We start from the raw sequence: 23460 nt of genomic DNA, 5'->3' as shown, positions 1-23460 counted from the left end.
TGAGGTCATTTACAGACCTGGGCAAACTTGAACTTTGGTCTTAACAGCAACAATGGAAGCCAAACACAGTGGAATAATGTCTTCAGTAAATAACTGCCAATTTAGAATTCTGTAACAGTTCAAATAGTTTTCAAAAATAAAAGGGAAATAATTCTTTCCCAGGCAAAAATTGAGTTTCCACCTACAAAACAGATTACATGTATAATGTATAAAACAATCATAATAATAATAATATGTGGATTCAAAAAATAAACTGAGATGCATGACAACAAACAACGCAACATTTTCATCAGTTGATATCCACATGTTGTAGGTAGCTGGAACAGCACCAGGTGTTAGGCCTGACCTGGGTTTAGCAACCTCAGTACTTGAGTTCTGGCTAGGAAAGAATTCAGAGCCAAGACTCAAACTTTAAGAGAACATTTATTTGGAAAATCACAGAGGAAGAATAAGTAATTTGTAGAAAAAATGGGCTTAAGAAACAAGTTATAACGGTAAAGGAAGGGCCCTTGGAGCTTAGACATGAAGAAGGCAGTGGTAATGCTCCTGGGAGAAGGGAGAGGGTGAAGGAGAGAGGGAAGGGAGAGGCAAAGGTGCATTGTGCTCCTGGGAGGAAGAGTGCACTGGGTCCTGGTCCTCAGGGTTTAAGGGTGGAGATTTTAGGGGAGGCACCAGGCGACGACCTCAGTAGAATATTCAGCAGCTTTCCCGGTGTGTCCATTCAGCGTCTAGGTCTCCACTGGTTGATTGATCCATGCCAGGGCAGGGAGTCATTATCCAATGCAGTCCATCCTCAAGTCAGCCACGTCATCACTTGTCTGGTTTTGCTGCTTTTCTGGGCTTGGGGCTGAAATACAACTGAGGCCTGGATATTATTTCTAGGGAGGAAAGGTCACTCTGGGGCAAGGTCCCATTCTACAATTGTCCTTTGCTACGCACCCAGGGCTTTCTGCCCTGGTGATCTTCTGTACCTGGCCTACCGTCCATGCTCTGCTCATGTCTGTCTAACTGCTTACCACACATACAGTGGAATATTTTTTTTAGCTATAAAATGGAAATATCAGTACCTACTATACCATGGATAAACCTTGAAACATTATGCTCAGTGAAAGAGACCAATCACTAAAGACCACACATTGTATTATTCCAGTTAAATGAAATGTCCAGAACAGACAGATCTATACAGAAAATAGATGAGTGGTTTCCTAGAGCCAGGAGGTTGGGAGGGAATGGGGAAGGGTGACTGCAAATATACATGGGATTTCTCTTATGGGGCTGATAAAAATGTTCTATAATTATGGTGGTAGTTGGTTGTACAACTTTGTGACTACATTAAAGCCATGAATTGTATACTCTAAATGGGTTAATTGTGTGGTATGTGAATTATATATCAGTTAAACTGTTATAAAAAGATACATGACAACAACATGCATGATTTGGGTAGGGAGAGGGTAAATTGAGTTAAGATGTTCTAAAGTCCATGTAAGGTTTCATAGTAGGATAAATGTAATCATATATTAGTTATATATGTTGACTTTCTAGAATAGCGACTAAAATGATATAAACACAGTATGTAAATTCCAAACTAGTAGAGGGAAAATAGTGGATTGACAAAAAATAATCAATGGAAAAGATATCAAGAAAGAATACAAAATGACTGCCAAACAATACCCCGAAATAAAAAAAGAAAGCTTGTCAGACTGGATAAAAAATAAAATCCACCTCTTGGTTTCTTGGTTCTTTTGGGCTCTTGGCTTTCTTGGTGTGTGGTGGGCTTTTTGTCCCTGCTCTCCTGCATTCTCCTACATGGCCCAAGGCTATGTGGACCCCACACGCTATGGACTACAACTAGGCCGATGCTGTCCCGCTCCTGGCTCCAACATGAAAAGGAAGCTGGACACTGGCTTTGCTTCCAGCTTTCCTGAAACCCCCGCTACCCTTCTTCTCTCACTGGACTCTAATGGGACGTTGGAAACGCAGAGATTTAATTCCACGAAAAAAAAATCAGGAGTTCTCCCATGGGGAAAGATATTCAACAATAATCTTTTTACAAACACTATGCAAATAAAAACACAGAAAAGTTGAAAATAAGATAATGGAAAAAAGACATGTTATGCAAATACTAGAAAAATGAAAGCTGATATAAAGCTATATTAATATTAATATTCAGCTATATTAATATTTTATACAATAGACTTTTAGGAAAAAAGCACCTCTAGAAATAAAGAGGGTCATTTATAATGACAAAGATGTGACTAAGAAAATATAATTTTAAATTCGTATGCACCTAATTACAAAGACTTGAAATATACACTAGAAATTTAGAGAACTAGCAGTAGAAGTAGGCAATCATAGTGGGAGATTTTCTCTTTCAGTAATTAGAAGGTTGGAATAACATGAAGAACAAATCTAATGAATTAGACATGTTTAGAACATGGTACCCAACAAACAAAAATTTAAAATATATATATATTATCTTAACATCTACCCGCAGTAGATGTTAAGATAATGACCATAAAGGCCTGTCTGTCCAGCCTGGGAAAAGGACCAGATTGGTTAAGGGACACAGAACTCTGGAAGATCTACAAAATGGATTGGTTCTGGGCAGGATCCAGCATCAGCCCACTAGAGCTGGGGAAGTTGATTGGTTAGTTTAAAGAAGTTCCTGGTCCTTCACAAACCCCAGGTAATATAATCCAAGCTTAACAAAGCGCTCTTGCCCAGTGGGACTGGCTCAGTTGGTTCCATATCCTCCTGTGCATCCAAGGGTTGCCAGTTTCAATTCCCAGTCAGGCATAGGCTTGCAGGTTTGGTCCCTGGTTGGGGCACCTGCAGAAGGCAACCAGGGCGATCTCTCTCCCCCTTTCTCTCTCTCTAAGCATGTCCTCAACTTAGGATTCAAAACAAAATGAAACTCCCTCTCTCTGACCCCATAACTCAACTCACACTAGCCGGAGTGCTCATGTATCCTCTCTGGACAGCCGCCATGTGACTTAGCAGCTGCCCGGGGCCAGAGGCGGGCAGCAAGTCCTGGCACGGTGCTAACCAGGAGAGCAGCCTAAGCTATCCCGGGAAAAACTGGACTCTATTTCCTTCTTGGGATAGCTGCCCCTCATATCTGAATGTTAAAATTTGGGGGGCACAAACTTAAGTATTATCTGCTCTGTAAAATTTTACTTGATCCCAGCTATTGAAAATAATCTCTCCTTCCTTCAAACTTGCAAAATAATTCTCTGTTTTGTCTGCTAGTCATAAAAATTTCTTTAATCTTTGTAGACATGTTGCTGTATTAAAACTGTTTTTACATATATCTTCTTTTAAACTTACAACAGTAAAAAGAGGTTCTATTTAGCACCACTTTAAAGATGTGAAAACTGGGAATGGGGAGTTACTTAAATTGTACATACTTGTCAGTATTACTCTTGCTGTTGAATAACTTATATGCTTATTTTTTTCTTGTTTTCATACATTGTCCCTGAAGGCACTGAGTCAAGGCTTTGCACATAATAGGTTGTCCTATTTGAACGAGTGAAAGACTGGATTCATGGGAGCAAAACTGTTTTTCATAATTATGTTTTGAGGGAATGTGCTTGTAAGTTATTTGGGTATATGTTAATAGCCTTTTTTTTGAATGTTGTGGCCTTCGTGAAGACTGGCAATAAGAAAAAGAAATTCTCCAAAATTGAACGACTGAAGCAGCTACAAGAGGAGGAGGAGAAACGACTAAAAGAGGAAGGTACAAAATACAGTTATATACACAGTTATACTAATTTCATGTGTAGGTTATACCAACCATAGGTTGGTATTCCTGTAATGCAGTCAAAATATTTTTAAAGAATTTTCAAATTTCTTTAATTTTTCAAGTTTAATTTTTTATAACAGATGCCTACTATTTAAAGGGTATCCAGAAAGTTGATAGTACACACAAATCACTTTCAGATATATCTTGAAGTAGAATTGTCAGAGAAAATACAGGATGCTCAGTTAAATTTGAATTTCAGATAAACAATGGATAATGGTATAATTTGCCCCATGCAATATTTGGGACATACTTAAAAAAAAAAAAACCCAAGAAAACAAACAGTTCATTATTTATCTGAATTTCAAATTACAACAGAGTATCTTTTATCTTTATTTGTTAATTCTGGCAATCTTACTTGAAGTATTTATATTTACAGATGAAATAGAGGCATCGGTGCTGATTGTGCAATGAGAATTCTGACACTCAAATTCATTAAGTATAGGAAATATATGTTAGCAAGAAATACACACAACTACCTCAATTTTATAGTTTAACTAGAGGCCTGGTGCATGAAATTCTGCATGGGGGGGTGTCCCTCAGCCCGGCCTGCACCCTCCCCAATCTGGGACCCCTTGGGGGATGTCTGACTGTGGATCGGGCTTAAACTGGCAGCCGGACATACCTCTCACAATCTGGGACTGCTGGCTCCTAACTGCTCACCTGTCTGCCAGCCTGATTGCCCCTAACCACTCCCTGCCAGCCTGATTGACGCCTAACTGCTTCCCTGTCAGCCTGTGAAGCAGGGGATCCCGCGGGGGTGAGGCCGACAGAGTCCTAATGAAGCATGCCCGACTCCGGAGACCGGTTCAGTGATGCAGATCCAAGTTTATTGTGTGAGTGCAGCAACATATATAACATTCCAGACCAATCAGAAGTTTACAACATCCATAGGGCAACCAATAGTAGGAAAGATCAGGGTACTATGTAGGGGCTCTAGGGGGTCTGCTCAGGCGGGCGATGCCACTTCCTGGTGTGCCGAGGAAGCTTGTGCAGGCGGAGTGTGCTCACGCCATTGCATCTGCCACAGCACTGAGATAAATCTCCTGAGCTCTACCTCCAAGCCTGGTTGCCCCCAACTGCCCTCCCCTGCCAGCCATCTTGTGGTGGCCATCTTGTGATGACATGAGGGCATCGTGTGAGGGCACGAGGACCACCTACGCTTTTATTAGTATAGATAATATTTATTTGCCAAATTTAAACAAATTTCATTTGTTTAAAATACCTATTAAAATTAAAAAATATATTATTTAAAATAACAAAAAAATATTTTAAAAATGTAAATATTTCAAGTTGTTTTAGCTTTTAACATTAAAAACATCTGTGGATTCAGATTCAGGTTTTAAAAGTCTGTCTTCATGCCCTAACCGGTTTGGCTCAGTGGATAGAGCGTTGGCCTGCAGACTGAAAGGTCCCAGGTTCGATTCCAGTCAAGGGCATGTACCTTGGTTGCGGGCACATCCCCAGTGGGAGATGTGCAGGAGGCAGCTGGTTGATGTTTCTCTCTCATCGATGTTTCTAACTTTCTATCCCTTTCCCTTCCTCTCTAAAAAAAAAAAAAATCAATAAAATATATTTAAAAAAAAATAAAAGTCTGTCTTCAGGTTCCATATTAATTATTTATGTATAATCATATAAATCCTTTTTAGGTGACTATTGATAAGACTAGAACATCAGGATCTAGGACTTGGGGAATGTTTTATTATATTGGGTTAAACTTATATTCTTTAACATATGTGTCACATTTTCCTTTTGATAGTGAAAGCAAGAGAAGATTAAGGTCATTGCTTTGATGATGTAGATATCACAAGATTATAGAAATCCTCTGGAATTATTACCTCTCCTTAATTATTAATTATTCATGATAGATCTATCATTTTTCTATTGGATAAAATCATTGTATGGACCTTTTTTTTTTTTTTTTGGTCAGAACATTTAATCATGTTACTTTTTTAAAAGAAATCTAGCTCTTGTCTTATTTCTATCTACTTATATAAAAACCCTGGGTGTAACATCACGGCCAGAAGCGCGACCAACCGGAAGGAAGTCAGTCCTGCAGGGGTCATCTTGGAAACGGCTCCACCCTCCCCCAGCTGTTTCCTGAAGGGCGAGGTTTCAGGCAGGAACCCGCCCTCGGAGCAGAGCATGGAAGTGAAATGATTTGTAATGGATCTATTATTGAAGCTACCTTTGGAAATACTATATCTATAGATCAGTGGTTCTCAACCTTGGCTGCACATTAGAATCCCCTGGGAATCTTTTTTTTTTTAATATTTTTTATTGATTTTTCACAGAGAAGGAGAGGAATAGAGAGTTAGAAACATCGATGAGAGAGAAACATCGATCAGCTGCCTCCTGCACCCCCGCTACTGGGGATGTGCCCCCAACCAAGGTACATGCCCTTGACTGGAATCGAACCTGGGACCCTTGAGTCTGCAGGCCGATGCTCTATCCATTGAGCCTAACCAGTTAGAGCAGTTAATTCCCTTTTAATATGCACGAATTTCATGCACCAGGTTACTAGTCACATAATAAAGGTCATTACTTCTGTTATCATGATTGCATCTTGCAAATATCTGAAGGAACTTTAAGGGCTTAAAAATAGATTGATTTTATCAGTTAAAAAAAATGTCTTTTTGTTCTTTAGAGGAAGCCCGTGTGAAATCTGAAAAAGAAGAACTAGCAAGGCTTGAAATAGAACAAATTGAGAAAGAAAAATGGCAACAACTTGAAGCAAAGGTAAATTAATGTTAATGATGTTATTAGTGAAGACAAACTATATGGCTATCAGATCTGTTGGGCCATTTAATGTCATTCTCCTCCAGAAGCTACCAGTAACGTTTAGGCCTATCTGAACTGGCTTAACTCACTTAATTCTACCATAAGATTAATGACATATCATCCACATTTCACAGTTAAAGAAATTGAGAAATCAAGCTAGGTCAAAGCCAGACCTAGACATAAGTACTCTTGTATCTGAGCCCTTGCTTGTAAATATTAAGTTATTATTCTCAATCTGTTTTATAGATAATTAAACAGGGACCAAAAAAAAAAAATTCAAATTCTACCTCTTCTTTTTTAGTTTCACTTCTCTTTTTCACCAGAATTTTTCAGATCAGTAGTTCTGAAGTATTTTGATCTCAGGAAAAAAACAACTTCGTTACTCTTAAAAATTGAAGACCCACAAGGAGCTTTTTAAATATGAGTTATATCTATCAACATTTACCATAGTAGAAATTAAAACTGAGCGCCCTACCCTAGCTGGTTTGGCTCACTGGATAGAGCATCGGCCTGGGGACTGAAGAGTCCCAGGTTCGATTCTGGTCAAGGGCATGTACCTTGGTTGCAGGCACATCCCCAGTAGCGGGGGTGCAGGAGGCAGCTGATCGATTCTTCTCTCTCATCGATGTTTCTAACTCTCTATCCCTCTCCCTTCCTCTCTGTAAAAAAATCAATAAAATATACTTAAAAACAAACAAACTGAGTGCCCTAGCCAGGTGCTCGATGGTTAGAGCGCCAGTGCTTGGACTGAAGGGTCTCGGGTTTGATTCAGGTCAAGGGCACACGTACCTCCGTTTCAGGCTCCATCCTTGGCCCTGGTTGGGGCATGTGTGGGAGGCAGCCAATCGATGTGTCTCTCTCACATCGATGTTTCTCCCTCCCTCCCTCCCTCCCTCCCTCCCTCTCACTCTCTCTAAAAAATCAAAGGAAAAATATCCTCAGGTAAGGATTAATGACAAAAAATAAGTAACTAAAAAATTTAAAAACATTATATTAATAGACTTAAACATTGTTAAAAAGAAACATTAATAAAAATTAATACACTAACATTTTAAGAAAACAACTATATATAATTATTTGTACATAATATATATTATTTCGTTATGTTATAATTAACATAAAACATTATATTAGTTCCAGGTGTGTAGCATGATTTAATACTTGTATATGTTGTGAAATAATCACCACAATAGGTCTAGTTAACATCCATCACCACACATTATATATATATTTTTTTAATTAGGAAAATGAGTGACATTGGTTATGTTTTTAAAATCTCTTTAATGTCTGACTTAACAGAAGACAACTGGATTCTCATATCTACTTCAATATTCTGTTACAATGTGTATTTTTTACAGAAATATATGAAGAAAATCTGGTCTCACACAGATATGTAGTTGAAAAAAAGGAGGAATATTGCATTAGACTTTCAAATAACTGTGCATATTTTTCTTTATTACTGTACCAAAAATCAATAAGTGGTAGTTCTTAATGTGAAATCTAAAACCATATCAATGGACTTTTTATACTCTATTACACTGAAACATTGATCTATTTTACACTGTGAATAAATCTTGTATTCATGCATGATTTTGCAGTTGGTTGCTTGGAAAAGTTTGGTTCACTGAATTATTTGCTTGCAAATGTGGATACATTTTTATTTATTTTATTATTACTATTTTTTAAATTCTCACCTGAGCCTATGTTGATTGATTTGAGAGAGAAAGGAGGGGGGGGGCGTGGAGAGAGAGAAACATAAGTCAGTTATCTCCCATTCGCACCCCGACACTGGGGTGGAACCTGCAGCCTTTTAATGTACAAGATAACACTCCAACCAACTGAGCCACCCAGCCAGGAGAAATACTGACACATTTTATTATTCATTGCAAAAAAAAAGAAAAAATCACAAGCATGCCCTGGCTGATTTACTCAGTGGTTAGAGTGTCGGCCCTTGGACTGAAGGGTAGTAGGTTCAATTCCCAGTTAAGGGCACGTATCTTGGTTGTAGGTGAGGATTAAAATTAATTAAATTTAAAAACCACAAACATTGCCCTAACCGGTTTGGCTCAGTGGATAGAGCATCGGCCTGCGGACTGAAGGGTCCCAGGTTCGATTCCGGTCAAGGGCATGTACCTTGGTTGCCAACACATCCCCAGTAGGGGGTGTGCAGGAGGCAGCTGATCGATGTTTCTCTCTCATCGATGTTTCTAGCTCTCTATCTCTCTCCCTTCCCCTCTGTAAAAAATCAATAAAATATATTTTAAAAAAAACCACAAACATTAATATAATCTCTAATCAAATCAGAAAAAAGTTCTTAAGGATTTCAAAACTCTCACAGTGGTAGATACCAATTTTCTAAAATTTGAAATTTATTTGAAAGCTTGAATTGGCAACAAATGCTTTAAATTGTCTCCTGGAAGTGACATGCTCAATTCATTCATTTTTGAGAGAATGTCTGCCATAATACTCAAATATGTACACAAGAATTTATTCCTCAAGATGATATTGTCTGTTGATATGCAGCAGACATACTTTATGCTTACTTCCCATTTTATCACACAAAATATTAAAAAGACATATACTGAAAGGCTGAAATTTAATAAAATTAATAATCACTTTTTCATCTGGTCAATCTCACATGAAACTGGCAGTTTAATACCCATCCCCCCTGAAGAATATGGCCACTAGTACAATTTGTGCCTTGATTTACGCTAAGTCGTCTGCAGTTTCATACCATCTTGCACCATCAGTGCAAATGTGTACACTGTGAGGAAGGCAGGTAAAGTCTCAGTATCATTGTGAAAAGGTATTTGACCTCCCACCTCCCGAAAGAGCCTTGGGATACACCAGGAGTTTGCAGACCACACTTTGCAAACCACTGTTTCAGATGAAACCTTTTAGAAATATCAGTTACATTCAAGCTCATTATAATATTTGTTCTGAAATGAAATACTTTGCCAAGTAAATTTTATGCTACTTATGAAACACAAAGCTGAAATTAAAAATCTATGTATTCCCATGCAACAGGATCTAGGAAGGAAAAATGAAGAACTCGAAGAACTTTATTTATTAGAGAATTGTTTTTCTGAAGCAGAGAAAATAAGACGAGAACAGAGATTGCATTCTCAGGTAAGACTTATTGTTATTCTTTTTTTGAGATAATACTTTTGTACCACAAGAGGGAGTTATAGTCCGATATCTTTTTTAGTCTTAAGAAATTCTAAATTTGTCTATAAAAACAATCTCTAATATGACAAATTAATTATAGCGACGTAAACTCATATTGCTTTGCAGACAACTATTTGTCAATAATAAGGTCCTTGAAACATTTACATCCTTTGACTGATTTAATTTTTGGAATCTTTACTGAGGAAATTATCCTAAATTAAAATATAAAAACTGGATTTGAGGCAAGCTAGTGTTGCTCAAAATGGCATTAACTTTAGAAATAATATAGGTGATTATCAGAAGAAAAAGGAAAACCTGTAATAGTATGACAAAATATGATTATGGTATAATTTTAAGCAAAATATTTTAAGTACAATATGATTACAAATGTAGAAATTGCATAGATTACAAAATGACTGGAAGGGTTCATACTAAAATGCTAATGGAAATGAACAGTTAGTAATCATTTAAGAAGTAGAAATTAGCCCAAGTGTTGGCTTTTGTAAATATAGGAGCTCTAGGATTAGAGAGGAAAGCAAAAACAAAGCCAGCCCATATATTGTTTTAAAAATTAAAATGACAATAAATATGTATTTATTTGAATGCTTGAAAATTATTTTTCTGAAGAGAATTTGGTTATTTTAGAGATAAATCAAGTAACTGGTTAAAGTCATAATATATCTTTAGCCTAAATTGGGAAAACTAGGTTATGAGAGCTCATACTTAAACAAGAATTTACTCTTACTTAAACATAATTTACTCTTTGGTTGAATTGCATCAGTGTGAACCTTCAAATATTTTTACTCTACAGTGGATGCACTACATTCAATGCGATGGGTGTCCTGACCCCTCAGTAGCCCAGGAAATTAACACTTTCATTAGCTTATGGAAAGAGGAAAAAAATGAGACATTTGAGGAAGTAATTGCAAAGAGTAAACTAGTGCTATATGTAAGTACTTGAGTATTATTCTATAATTTTAAATTACTTAAATTACAAAATAATTCCAAAAATAGAAATTAAATAAATATGATTGTTGTCAATTAATAACACTGTTGCTTCCTTGGCTATGGAGAAAAATATTTGCTAACCTTTTTTTTTTTTTAAAAAAAAAAAAAAACCTCCTAAAATCCTCTTGATGCCTAAGGTGAGGTCAACATAACATAAATGTGAAGTATTAATTGTAATGTGTATCTAATTCAAGTGAAAAATTAAGTTTCTTCTATTTAATATGTAAATAATTTAGGGGGAAAGTGCATACTTTTATTATCAGCTGGCATTATTCACTATTCAGTGATGCAGTACACATGTTTTTATTGTTAACTATGTGCCAGGCACCTACTCATTCAGGCAGGGAAAGTATAAAGATGATTAAGAATATCCTATGTTCTATTTCTGCAAACAGGATGGACAGACTAGCCTGAAGAATTTGTTCATTAGATTCCTTCGTTTATTTTGATTTTTAGATTCAATTGTTGATAGATATATATTTATTGCCATTTTGTTGTTCATATATTTATATATTTTTTTCTTCTTCTTCTTAAAGAAGACCCTTCAACATTTCATGTAGTACTGGTTTGGTGGTGGTGAGCTCCTTTAGCTTTTTCTTCTCTGTGAAGCTCTTTATTTGATCTTCAAATCCAAATGATAGCTTTGCTGGGTAGAGCCTCCCACACACTGTGAGGTATTTCACACCAATGGATTCATCACACAGTGTTCTCGCCATTGCATGTGCTCTCTACCAGGGAGGCTGCCGTGGTATGATACTGGGCCGGGAGTCTGGTGCTCTGCCATTAGCAGGGAGGCTGTGGGAGGTAGCACTGGAGTTGGCTAGTGAGGAGCGAGAAGTGGTATCTTGCTGTTACGAATGTGCGAAGTACAAGTAATGAGTAGTAGGGAAGATGAGAAAAGGGTAAGTGAAAGGAGACAGCAGAAGAGAGAAATCACAGCAATGGGAAACTAAAGCAGGAAGGCACAAGAGCAACAGAAAGGACTGGAGAGCAGAGAACCCATGGTAAACATCAAGTTCCAGGTTATCAAATTATTTCTTTGACAAACTCTGAGATAACGCTTACTATGCCAGGCTTTGGAAAGAGTAACGTGCTGAATTTTCATCATAACCCTGTGAGGAAGGCACCATCATTCCCATTTTACAGATGAAGTTGAGGCAGAGAGATGTCAAAGAACTTGCCCAGGATCACACTGGTAGTAAGAGGTGGCTAGAACTGAAACCCACTGTCTGGTTTGAGTCCATACTACTCTACACTATCATGTTGCCTCTCCTAATTTAGAAGTTTTCTATTTATCATCTGTGTCAGTGTTCAGAGCTAAATCCTGCCACTTACTAGTTGTTCCTTGATCATGCTGTGCCTCAGTTTCTCCCAATACTTTAAATATCTTGCCACCCTTTCCTTGCTTGCATGGTTTATGAGCAGTTGGTTGTAACTATTTGCTCCTCTAAAGGTAAGACTTTTTTCCTACCAGTTTCCATCAGGATTTTTAAATTTATCTTTTGTTTTCTATAGCTTGAAAATGATATGTTTAAGTATAATTTGGCGGGGGGGGGGGGGGGCATTTATCCTGCTTGATGTTCTTTGAGCTTTGTGGAACTGTGGTTTGACCTCTGACATCAGTTTAGAGAAATTCTTAGTCATTATTATTTCAAATATTTCTTCTGTCCCTTCCTCTCTTTTTTCTCCTTTTAGTATTCCCATTATGTGGGGACTGCTCTTAGTCATTGTCTCACCGTCCTTGGATATTCTGTTCTGTTTTTCTTCCAGTCTTCTCTCCTTTGCTTTTGGTTTTCCATTCTATTGATATGTCCTCCAGCTCAGAGATTCTTTCTTCAGCTGAGTGTAGTCTGCTAGCGAGCCCACCAAAGGCATTCTTCAATTCTGTTCCAGTGTTTCTGATCTCTAGGATATCTTTTTGGTTCGTTCTTAGGATTTCCATCTCTCTGCTAATGTTATCCACCTATTCTTGCACGGTGACTTCTTTATCCACAGAGTCCTTAGCATATTATGTTCAACACAGTTGTTTTAAATTCTCGGTCTGATCACTCCAACATCCCTGCCATGTCTAGTTCTAATGCTCTGTCTCTTGAAATTGTGTGGGTTTTTTTGTGTGTGTTTTGTTTTTGCCTTTTGGTATGCCTACTCATCTTTTCTTGAGAGCAGGACCTGATGTGGTGGGTAAAAGGAACTGCTGTAAACAGGTGGTGAGTAAGGCGGCGGTGAGGGATGGCAGGGGAGGGGAAGCTTTCTCTAGTCCTGTGATGGGCCTCAGTTCTAGTAGCCCTGTGCCCCTGGGGGCAGGAACTTCACACGTGTCTTTAATTTATTGTACCTCTCAGGTGGAGGGGTGACTGCAGCCAGCTGGGGTCATCTCTTTCCTGTCCCCCAGGTGGGGCAGGTCTGATAAAACTCCAGCGGGTCCCCAGGTGAGGCAGGTCTGATAAAACTCCAGCGGGTCAGGCTCTGGTTAATTAGTTTCCGGAGCTCAGGCCTCGTGAAGGAGAACAGGATGTCCCGGCGCATTTCACAATGGTTCCCTTTCCCCTCCCAGTGCCGGAGCACGAGGGGATGTTTCTCCTGCGTTTACTGTGGGGAATGGTGGAGCTCCTGAGGGTCCTCCCGCGACCCTGTCCTCCGCGCTGAGCCTCCAGCAGCTCGTTTCTTACAGCTCAGGGCCCTGGTTCCGGCCCAGGTTCCTGCTCAGTCCGGTCCCTGTATTCACCTGGGAGTCTCTCTCCAATCGTGGGGGGCAGGGACTTGCCCTGTGTCACCCCTCACTTATGGATCAAAGAAGAGTTGCTGACTTTCCAGTCTGCTCAGCTCTTTACTTGCTGGGACAGAGCGGTGTCCGCCGAGCTTCTTAAATTTATCCGCGGAGCCGGACGATCCTAAGTTTTCTCATCTATAAAGTAGGCACCATAACAGGACCCGCGTCACAGAGTTAGGGAGAGGATTCATCTATAAAGTAGGCACCATAACAGGACCCGCGTCACAGAGTTAGGAAGAGGATCCAGTGAATTAGAACACACACAGCGTTTAGAATAGTTCCGGGCACCTGGTAAACATCCAGTAAACGCTGGTGATGTTCCTCCTCCTCCTCATTGTTCGCACGTTGGTGCGGTTCCTATTGTGCCCCAGTCTTAGGTAGTGAACGATCTGTTACTCCTGCTTGAGAATTCTTAGCGTGGAGCTCTGGGAGGAAATAACTGTTTTTCTGTGCTCTTAAAGAATATAAAAATTATTTCCTCTATTTATTTTACTGACAATAAGATCTGTTCTTCGATTCAAAAATATTAGAATATCCCCCTTTTCACCTTTTCTTTCTTTGTCAGAATTGATTTACTTTTATAGTACATTTTTACCTCACAGTTTTTACTTTTTTGCTTTATAGTTAATTGATAGGTTGAAATTAATTTTATTGGAAACGCCATCTCGTGACTTGCAAGAGAAAAGCATCGTGCAGTACCAGGGCTCCATTGTGGAGCTGCGGGAACTCCTCCACCTTAAGTTCAACATAGCCACGGAGCTGCTGCTCAGGGTGAGTGCGCATTCGCTCAGATGTTAGGATTAACTTCTATAAGGGCTGAAATAAGGGTAAGCTATATAATTAAAAATCCAGTATTTTTTAATTTAAAAATTAAAAGGTTCAGAAAAGTCAGTGGAATAATTTAAGGCACATGTATTTATCCACTTTTAACAACTGTAAATATTTTTAAAGAAATAAAACATCAATATAGCTAAAATCTAGTTTTATTATACTTGATAACGTTTACTAGGATCACTATAAAAATAAATTCACAAGACATTATATATTAGGTATTTTCTCTAGATCAGTTGGTACAGGATTACAATTATTGTAGTCACTATGTTTTTCTGAATAACTTAGCACTAATGATAATATCCAAATAACCATAAAACCATTATTATACCTAAGAAAATTCATAAAAATCCTATAACATCTTCTAATATCCAGTTTTATATTTAAATTTTCCCTAATGCCCCATGGATATCATCTATAGCTGTGTTTTATATTTTTAAATCAGAAAACCATCTAAGGTCACATTGCTTTGGCTATTCTGCCCCTTTTTCTTTTGGTCTAGAAAACAGTCCTAGCCTTGGTATAGTCTTGGTAGCATATGTTCTAATTCCTTAGAGAACTCCAAAGAAGGCTTAAACTTCACTAAATTTATTGTTAGCAATGATATTCATATTATAACTTTGCAACTATTTTATATTGTAAGAAAAAGCAAGTAAGGAAATATAATTATTAGTCAAGATGTTTATTGTATGAGAAAAGTGATACAGTATATAAAAGAAAGTATTAGAAAAAAATACTGTAATGTTGCCCTGGCCGGTCTGGCTCAGTGGTTAGAAGTGTCTCGGGTTAGATTCCCAGTCAAGAGCACATACCTGGGTGGCAGGTTAGATCCTGGCGCTGGTTGGGAGCCAATGTGGAAGGTAACCAATTGTTGTCTCTCTCACATCGGTGTTTCAAACTCTCACACTCTCCCTCTCCCTCCCTCTCCTCCCTCCCTTCCACTCTCTCTCTAAAATATCAATGGAAAAAATATACTCAGGTGAGGATTGACAAAAAAAAAAATACTGTAATATATATAAAACAGAAATATCAGTATGAACTCTATTTTTATTCCATATAAAGGAGTCAGGTAATTAGGGTAAATGGCTAATTCCAGGTCTGTGGCAAGGAAAGTGAAAGATAAGGTTGTTATTTAAAGACTAGTGGCCTGTTGCACGAAGATTTGCGCAATAGGCCTTCCTTTCCCTGGCTGCCAGCACCGGTTTTCCTCCAGCACCCGGGACCCGGGACCCGGGACCCAGGCCTTTGGTCCGGCCGCAGCGGAGAAGCCAAGCCTCGCTGCTCCGGCTGCAGAAGTGAGGCTTGGCTTCTCTGCTCGGGCTGCAGCAGCGAGGCTTGGCCCCCAGTGACCCAGGCCCCCAGCCCCTCCTTGATTGGAGGCCAGGCTCCTAGCCACTCCTTGAGCGGAGCCCAGGCCCTCAGCCCTCCTTGAACGGAGGCCAGGGCCAGCAGGAAGATTGGTTTCCTCCGTCGCCGCCGGGAGCGACCCAAGACTCCTTGAGCGGAGCCCAGGCCCTCAGCCCTCCTTGAGCGGAGGCCAGGGCCAGCAGGAAGATTGGTTTCCTCTGTCGCCGGGAGCCTGCTTGCTCCAGCTCTGTGGCCGCTGGCATCTTCAGTCATCTTCAGTCTTTGCTCCACACCTGCGTATGCAAATTAACCACCATCTTTGTTGGGTTAATTTGCATACTCATCCTGATTGGCTGGTGGGCATAGCAGAGTGGCACCGATTTGCATGTTTCTCTTTTATTAGTGTAGATTAGTGTAGATGAGGTTGAGTTTTCTTGTTCAAGAAAGCAAATAAATGCTCAAAGTCTAATGGAGTCATATCCAGAGGGACATGACTAGCTTAGAGTCTCCCACTAGTTCAATTTGGGACAATATGAATATCAGGAAGAATAATGACTAAAATTGATTATAACACATTGAATAAATGAAAATCCATGAGTCTATAGTGATGCTCCAAAAGAAAGGAGGGAAGTGGGGTGGGGAGTGGGGGAGAACAGTTATATACAGAAGAATACTAACTGATAAATGTAGGAGAAATGGTCAGTTAGAAGAACCACCATTTTTCAATCCCTAATGTAATAATTAATAAGGATCATCAATGGCTACCTAAATAGTTAGTGAAAAGTTGAGTTGTTAAGGAACACATTATGTGGTATTCTCATAGTGCCAAACTATTAGACCACAGATTACTCCTTACTGATTGGGAAAAATGTACTTTGCAATATGGAGCTGTGGGTAGTTACCACCCTAACCAAGTGATGAAATCCACATAATTAATAGTGGGACATAATATACCTCCGGAAGAACACAACAAAACCTATGATGCCTTCTTGCTAAAAGTGGTTTCATCTGAATCTAATTAAACCTATCTAGACCTAACTTCTAGTACACAAAAAATAAGGAGGTAGAGGAGCAAGTTAAATAATACCATGTGGAAACAATCAGATAAATCCATAATGTGGAACAATTAGACAAGGCAATTATCCTGGACACTTCAAAAAGTTAATTTCACAGGAAAAAGAAGTGGGGGCAGGGGAGTATCTCTTTTAAAAAAAGCAATCAATCCCCAATATGTTTAAGTTTTTACTTTATAGCAACCAAATACATATTAACTTATTTAAGCCCATTAAGAGAACAGTAGGCATCAAACTATGTTAGTCTTTATTAAAACATAGTTAAGAACATTCTTAAGTTGTATGTTTAATGTTAGATACCAAGTATTGGACTAGTAAAATATATAACTCATTTGGATTTTATAAACTGGATATTTTGTTTCTAACCTTGATATATTCAGAAATAGGCAAACTTATGCAGTAGCATAATTATGTTTTAATAAGGTGCAGATAAAGTAGCATGTGTATAGTTAGAATGAAAAGTCATGATAAGGTTAACATTGAAAAAGGTAACATAATAAATCCATACATGCTACCTGGGTATGTAGGGCAACTTTAATCCTTAGACACCTAAGGAGAAACTGAGTGAAAAAGGGAAAGCATATTTAATTAAGTAAATATATTTGTATCATTTTGAGATTTTTGAAAGCAGTTTTTTGATATTTTGATTGCACCTTATTTTTACTCAAATAACTCTTGTAAGTAATGAAGGGAATCCAACACTTAAGATGAAGTAACTTATCTAAGTTGTATAATTTATGAGGCCTCTGATCTTTTTTTTTTAAATAAATCTTTATTGTTCAGATTATTACACAGAAGAACTTGGAGGAAAAACAAGGTTTAGAATGTATATGGTCATAAGCTGGTCTGTGTAAAATGCTTCTAATTCTTATTAGACCCCTACTTCTCTCCTGTCAGAAGTATGTCCAATATACAAAATTATAAATGCTCTATATACTTATTTTTTTTACTATCATTTTTTAAAAGAGAAGTTTTAGGTTCACAGCACAATTGAGGGGAAAGTATAGAGATTTTACTTAAATCTCCTGCCCTACATATGCATAGCCTTCCCCATTATCAATATCCCTCATCTCTTGAAATTGATAAAACTATATTGGCACATCATAATCACCCAAAGTCCATAATTTACTTTAGGTATTTTCTATGGGTGTGATGACATATGTCCATCATTATTGTATCACACGGAGTACTTCACTCCCCTAGAAGTCACCTGTGCTCTACCTACTCATCCCTCCTCCCTCTTTAGAGTTTGCCTGGGATCTGGATCTGCCCTGTGTGTGTATTCCCATTCAAATATCATGGGACATAGTATTAAGGGCCTAGCATAAAAATAGTATTTTAACTTATTTACCAGGTAAACTACTTTTTTTAAAACCATAGATATTTAAATGAAATTAAACTTAAGGAAGATGAACCATGTTTATCTTAAGACTTTATGACTCTGAGACACCCTCTAAGTTCCATAGTTTGAAACATATAGATCCAGGATCTATCATGCATGAGTGGCTGAGAAAGGCTGGGAAAATACAGGTAGGGGCTGGTACATTAAGGACATTTCTTGCTGTGTATAGGAGTTTGGATATTTTCCTCAGAGAGTCGCTGAAATGTTTTCAGCAGATCTTGTTTTAGAATGGACTTTGATGATGGAACAGGGACAGGATTAAAATGGGGAATAAATAATATGATAACTGACATTGAGGCTAGTGCAGTAGACTGGGTTCAAGATCTTGAGGACTTGAATTAAGCCAATGAAATAGAAAAGGACAGGAGAGAACAGGTTTTAAGTGTTATCAAAAGGATCAACTACCCTGTGACTAAAAGGATGTGAAAAGTGGGCAAGAGGGAGCTGCCAAAGATGATTCCAAATTTCCTAGTTTGAACACTTAGAGGAATAGTGTTCCTTCACTGATAACAAAGTTGGAGAATGCAGGAGATTTTTCACAACATAAATAGTGATGTCAAGCAAATTGAAATTCTTATCTTAAAAAAAAGTTTTTATATGCTTTAAAAATATATTTTAAAATACTATTACATTTCTTTTTTTATTTTTTTTTATTTTTTAAATCTTTATTGTTCAGATTACATTTGTTCCTCTTTTTTTTCCCCCTCCATAACTCCCCTCCTCCCAGTTCCCGCCCCACCCTCCGCCCTCACTCCCCACCCCCTGTCCTCATCCATAGGTGCACGATTTTTGTCCAGTTTCTTCCCGCATCTCCCATTCCCCTTTCCCCCCCAAGAATAGTCAGTCCATTCCCTTTCTATGTCCCTGATTCATTATAATCACCAGTTCATTCTGTACATCAGATTATTTATTCACTTGATTCTTAGATTCACTTGTTGATAGATGCATGTTTGTTGTTCACAATTTGTATCTTTACCTTTTTCTTCTTCCTCTTCTTAAAGGATACCTTTCAGCATTTCGTATAATACTGGTTTAGTGGTGATGAACTCCTTTAGCTTTTCCTTATCTGTGAAGCTCTTTATCTGACCTTCAATTCTGAATGATAGCTTTGCTGGATAAAGTATTCTTGGTTGTAGGTTCTTGGTATTCAGCACTTTGAATATTTCTTGCCATTCCCTTCTGGCCTGCCAAGTTTCTGTTGAGAAATCAGCTGACAGTCGTATGGGTATTCCCTTGTAGGTAATTGAGTCTCTTTCTCTTGCTGCTTTTAAGATTCTCTCTTTGTCTTTTGCTCTTGGCATTTTAATTATGATGTGTCTTGGTGTGGTCCTCTTTGGATTCCTTTTGTTTGGGGTTCTCTGCGCTTCTTGGACCTGTAAGTCCATTTCTTTCACCAGGTGGGGGAAGTTTTCTGCCATTATTTCTTCAAATAGGTTTTCAATATCTTGCTGTCTCTCATCTTCTGGCACCCCTATTATTCTGATGTTGGTACGCTTGAAGCTGTCCCAGAGGCTCCTTACACTATCTTCGTATTTTCGGATTCTTTTTTCATTTTGCTTTTCCGGTTGGGTGTTTTTTGCTTCTTCGCATTTCAAATCTTTGGCTTGATTCTTGCGCTCCTCTGGTCTGCTATTGGGTGTCTGTATAATATTCTTTATTTCAGTCCGTGTATGCTTAATTTCTAGTTGTTTCTTTATCATAGCATCGAGGGTCTCATTAGTTTTCGTGAGTCTCTCCTCAAGTTTATTGGCAGCTTCTAGCACATTTTTGCAAGCCCTCAAAATTGCGTTTTTTAGCTCTATATCGTCCATTTCTGTCATGTTTTTTTGTCTCCGCATTTTTTATGCTTTCTTGGTGCACCCTCTAGTGGTCTTTGTGCGCAGTCTTGTTCTAGTTGAGCCTTGATTGTTGTAGTTAATACTAGAGGGATTTGACCACCAGGCCGACTGGCTGTGTGAATCAGCTGTGTCTGCCGCGGAAAACTTCTGTCCTCTGGGGAGGTGCTAATCTAGCCTTTGCCTGAGGCGATCCGGCAAATGGCTCTGCGCAGGGCTTGGGCGGGGCGGGCTCAACAGGGCGGGCGGAGGGAGCGGGAATGGCCCCTCTCAGTCCCGTTCCCAGAGGCTCTGTTTCTCAGAACCCCAGGAACCGCAAACAACCTCAGAGGGAAAGCTGCCTTCCAACTGATGCCAGACACTCCCGCTTCTCCCGTTTGAGTCCGAGTCCCCAGCGATTCCGTATCTGGAGGAGCTCAGAGTCTGAGACTCCCCCCTGACCGAAAACGACAACCGCGCTCTCAGCCACCAGCCCGCTTTGCGCGCGCACCTCCGCACCTGAGTATTTTCCACACTGCGCCTCCTCTGAGCCTCGGTGTGCTGTTATTTTTCCTTCTAGTTGAAGAGTCTCTCCTCAGCCAGCCTTCCTGTGGTTCTGGGTGATGTCCGTTCCGTCTTTTAGTTGTATTTTTGAAGTGGTTGTTTGCGGCAGCAGTCTCCGGTGTTTACCTATGCCGCCATCTTGGTCTCTCCTTTTCGTTATATTTTTGAAGTTGATGTGGGAGGCAGCAATTTCCGGTGTTTACCTATGCCGCCATCTTGGTTTCTCAGGCCTCTGATCTTTTATAATGTTTTCTTGTTCTCTTCCAGCAAGCTAGTACTTTAGCAGATCTGGACACTGGAAATATGGAAAAAGTCATTCGGGATGAAAATATTACCCTGTATATATGGGCAAACCTCAAGAAGAATCCAAGGTATTCCCACAGGAGATGCAGGAGGTTGAAAGACATCAGAGTCACATCATGGTGGCCAGCATATGCCTGTTGAATCACAGCATGGCATCCTTGGAAAAAAACCCATATTAAGAAATCAGCCATGTGGGGTTTTGAATCATAGACCTGCCTTTTATCTTGGGCAAGTTACATAGCTTTGTTGAGCTTTAGTATGTCAACAGTACACTGATGATTATAGTACTTAATAGGATTGGGTTGAGGATTAAATATTAATGCATATAAAGGTCATAGCACTGTGTCTAATACAAATATAAGCTGAATAAATATCAGGTCTTCCCCTTCTCTTCACCTCCTGAGGTAGACATGGTAGGTACTTTCTACATGGCAATCTCAAACTTAAAAAAAAATTTTTTTGTGAACTGTTAAAAATAATTCCACAAAAGAACACTTTCATATATTTTACTAGAGGCTCGGTGCATGAAATTCGTGCATGGAAGAGGGGGTCCCCTCAGCCCAGCCTGCACCCTCTCCAATCTGAGACCCCTTGGGGGATGTCTAACTGCTGGGGATCTGGCCTAAACCAGCAGTCGGACATCCCTCTTACAATCCTGGACCTGGCTCCTAATCACTCACCTGCCTGCCTGCCTGGTCGTCCCTAACTACCCCCACTGCCAGCCTGGCCGCCCCCAACTGCCCCCACTGCTAGCCTGGTCACCTCACACATCCTGCTTGTTCAGTCGTTTGGTCATCCCTCACTAACCCCCCTGCTGGCCTGGTCGCCCCACGCAGCCTGATTGTTCAGTTGTTTGTTTGTCCCTCACTAACCCCCTTGCCAGCCTGGTCATAGGCAGCCATCTTGTGAGGGCGTGAGGGTTAATTTGCATATTACCTCTTTATTATATAGACTTTTTAGCTGTTTATGTTTTCCCAATTATTTTTAACAAAGTAATAGCTTCCTGAGGAATGACAGTAATAATGCTAAATTCATGATCACTCAGTTGCTGCTTGATCTCAAATATTTCAAATTCACTGAATTAGTATGGCAGTATGTTTTAAGAAAAAATTACCGGAGTAAAAATTAGGAGGTTCTGGTCTCAGCTCTGAAAAGACTAGTCATATTACAATGGAAGAAACTGGATTTTATTTTTGACATTTAGTAAAAGGAAGCAAGAAAGTATGTTCCACATTGCATTTGCTACAAAGTTCTCTGTGGTTTACATCTAAATTAGAGACAATGAGCAATATAACTTTTTTATTATGAAATATGTTATATACTGAAGAGTGAAGAGAAATAATATTTATAATTTTAAAAGAGTAAAAGGAAAATGAATAGCCCTTTATTAACTACCCAGGTCTAAGAAGAGAATTAGGGGTCCTTTTACTAAGATATCAAGTAGTGGAGGCAGAAAACATTCTGTTTTATTTTGATGGTGATGGTGAGGGGGGTTGTAGGGAGGGACTTGTTGAGTTTGAAGTACCTATAAAATATAAAAGTGCAACTGTCTGAAAGACTTAAGATAAATCTGAGATTGATTATGGGGAGTCATTAGCATATAAATCAATAGTTCTTAACTTTTGGGGAGTCATAAACTCTTATGAACTTTAAATTATTCTATATGCTCACATATATAGGGTGTCCCCCCAAATGCATCTATACTTTAACAGCTGAGAGCTCAATTTTGAAAATGAAATGTATTTTAATAAACACTGCTTTTATAATTATTCAAAGTGTGTACATACATGTTTTGGGGGCACCCTATATATAAGGGCATTTTGGGACCTCTGAAAGTTCAGTTAGGATGTTTCTTCTCCCTATTCAACCCTAGGAAACATAGAACTCATGTTAAAAACTGATCATTTAAATGATCATTGAAGCCATAGAAGTAATATCTAAGGATATTATGTAGAAGGAGAAGCAAAGGGCCTGGGATAGAGAGCTGAGTAATATCAACATTTAAGGGATGGTTAGGAAGATGGCCATATAGAGGAAACAGAGAAGGAGCTGCCCATGATGGAGAAAACAGTTGGGTTATGGATCCCAAGAGTGTGTTTTGAGGTATATAACGTTAGCAACTGGGTCCAAACCCTGCAAAGAAAGCAAGTCAGGGTGGGGATTCAAAACTGGCAAAATTAAAGTGGAGAGATACTGCTTAGGTATAAATTTGCAATAGTTCTAGCGTTTCCCTGGGCCTCATCTTTTTTGTTACAATCAATTATTAACAGGCACAGAAATATCAAATGCAATGAAATGCAAATTGGATTTGAAATTCCAAGGATATTAGCATCAAGTGACATTGCTCTACGACTCCTACATACTCGCTATGATCATGTCACGCCACTGCGCCCTGTTCCGATAATATTAAACGATCACACTCCCCTGGAATCTCCCTCTGTCCAAGATGAAGTTAGTGTTGAACAATCAGCAATCAGCAAAGAGCTCCAAGAAGAGAATAAACAACCAGAAAATGAGTCTAACTTAGTCCAGGAGGAAGAAACAAAATCTGAAGAACAAGATGATGATACTTTTGGAGTACACGCAGTAAGACACATTTA

General features: G+C 39.0%; 1 protein-coding gene across 3 annotated transcripts in view; it reads left to right on the top strand.

Moving 5' to 3' along the window:
* The window catches only part of CASC1 (cancer susceptibility candidate 1), a 55543-nt gene that overhangs the window by 5518 nt on the left and 26565 nt on the right, over nucleotides 1-23460 (top strand). For 2 of the 3 annotated variants that reach the window (XM_005871817.2, XM_005871816.2), the window contains 7 exons: nucleotides 3652-3736; nucleotides 6447-6538; nucleotides 9608-9709; nucleotides 10560-10697; nucleotides 14151-14297; nucleotides 20825-20928; nucleotides 23131-23446. In XM_005871817.2, coding sequence (XP_005871879.1) covers nucleotides 3652-3736; nucleotides 6447-6538; nucleotides 9608-9709; nucleotides 10560-10697; nucleotides 14151-14297; nucleotides 20825-20928; nucleotides 23131-23446 — 984 coding nt within the window. The remainder of the gene's footprint in view (nucleotides 1-3651; nucleotides 3737-6446; nucleotides 6539-9607; nucleotides 9710-10559; nucleotides 10698-14150; nucleotides 14298-20824; nucleotides 20929-23130; nucleotides 23447-23460) is intronic. The other variant, XM_005871818.2, reaches the window with a different exon arrangement.

Source organism: Myotis brandtii, unplaced genomic scaffold (genome assembly GCF_000412655.1).
Source record: "Myotis brandtii unplaced genomic scaffold, ASM41265v1 scaffold358, whole genome shotgun sequence".
NCBI lineage: Eukaryota > Metazoa > Chordata > Mammalia > Chiroptera > Vespertilionidae > Myotis > Myotis brandtii.
The sequence above is the reverse complement of the archived record's forward strand: the minus strand, read 5'-3'. Positions and strand labels throughout refer to the sequence as shown.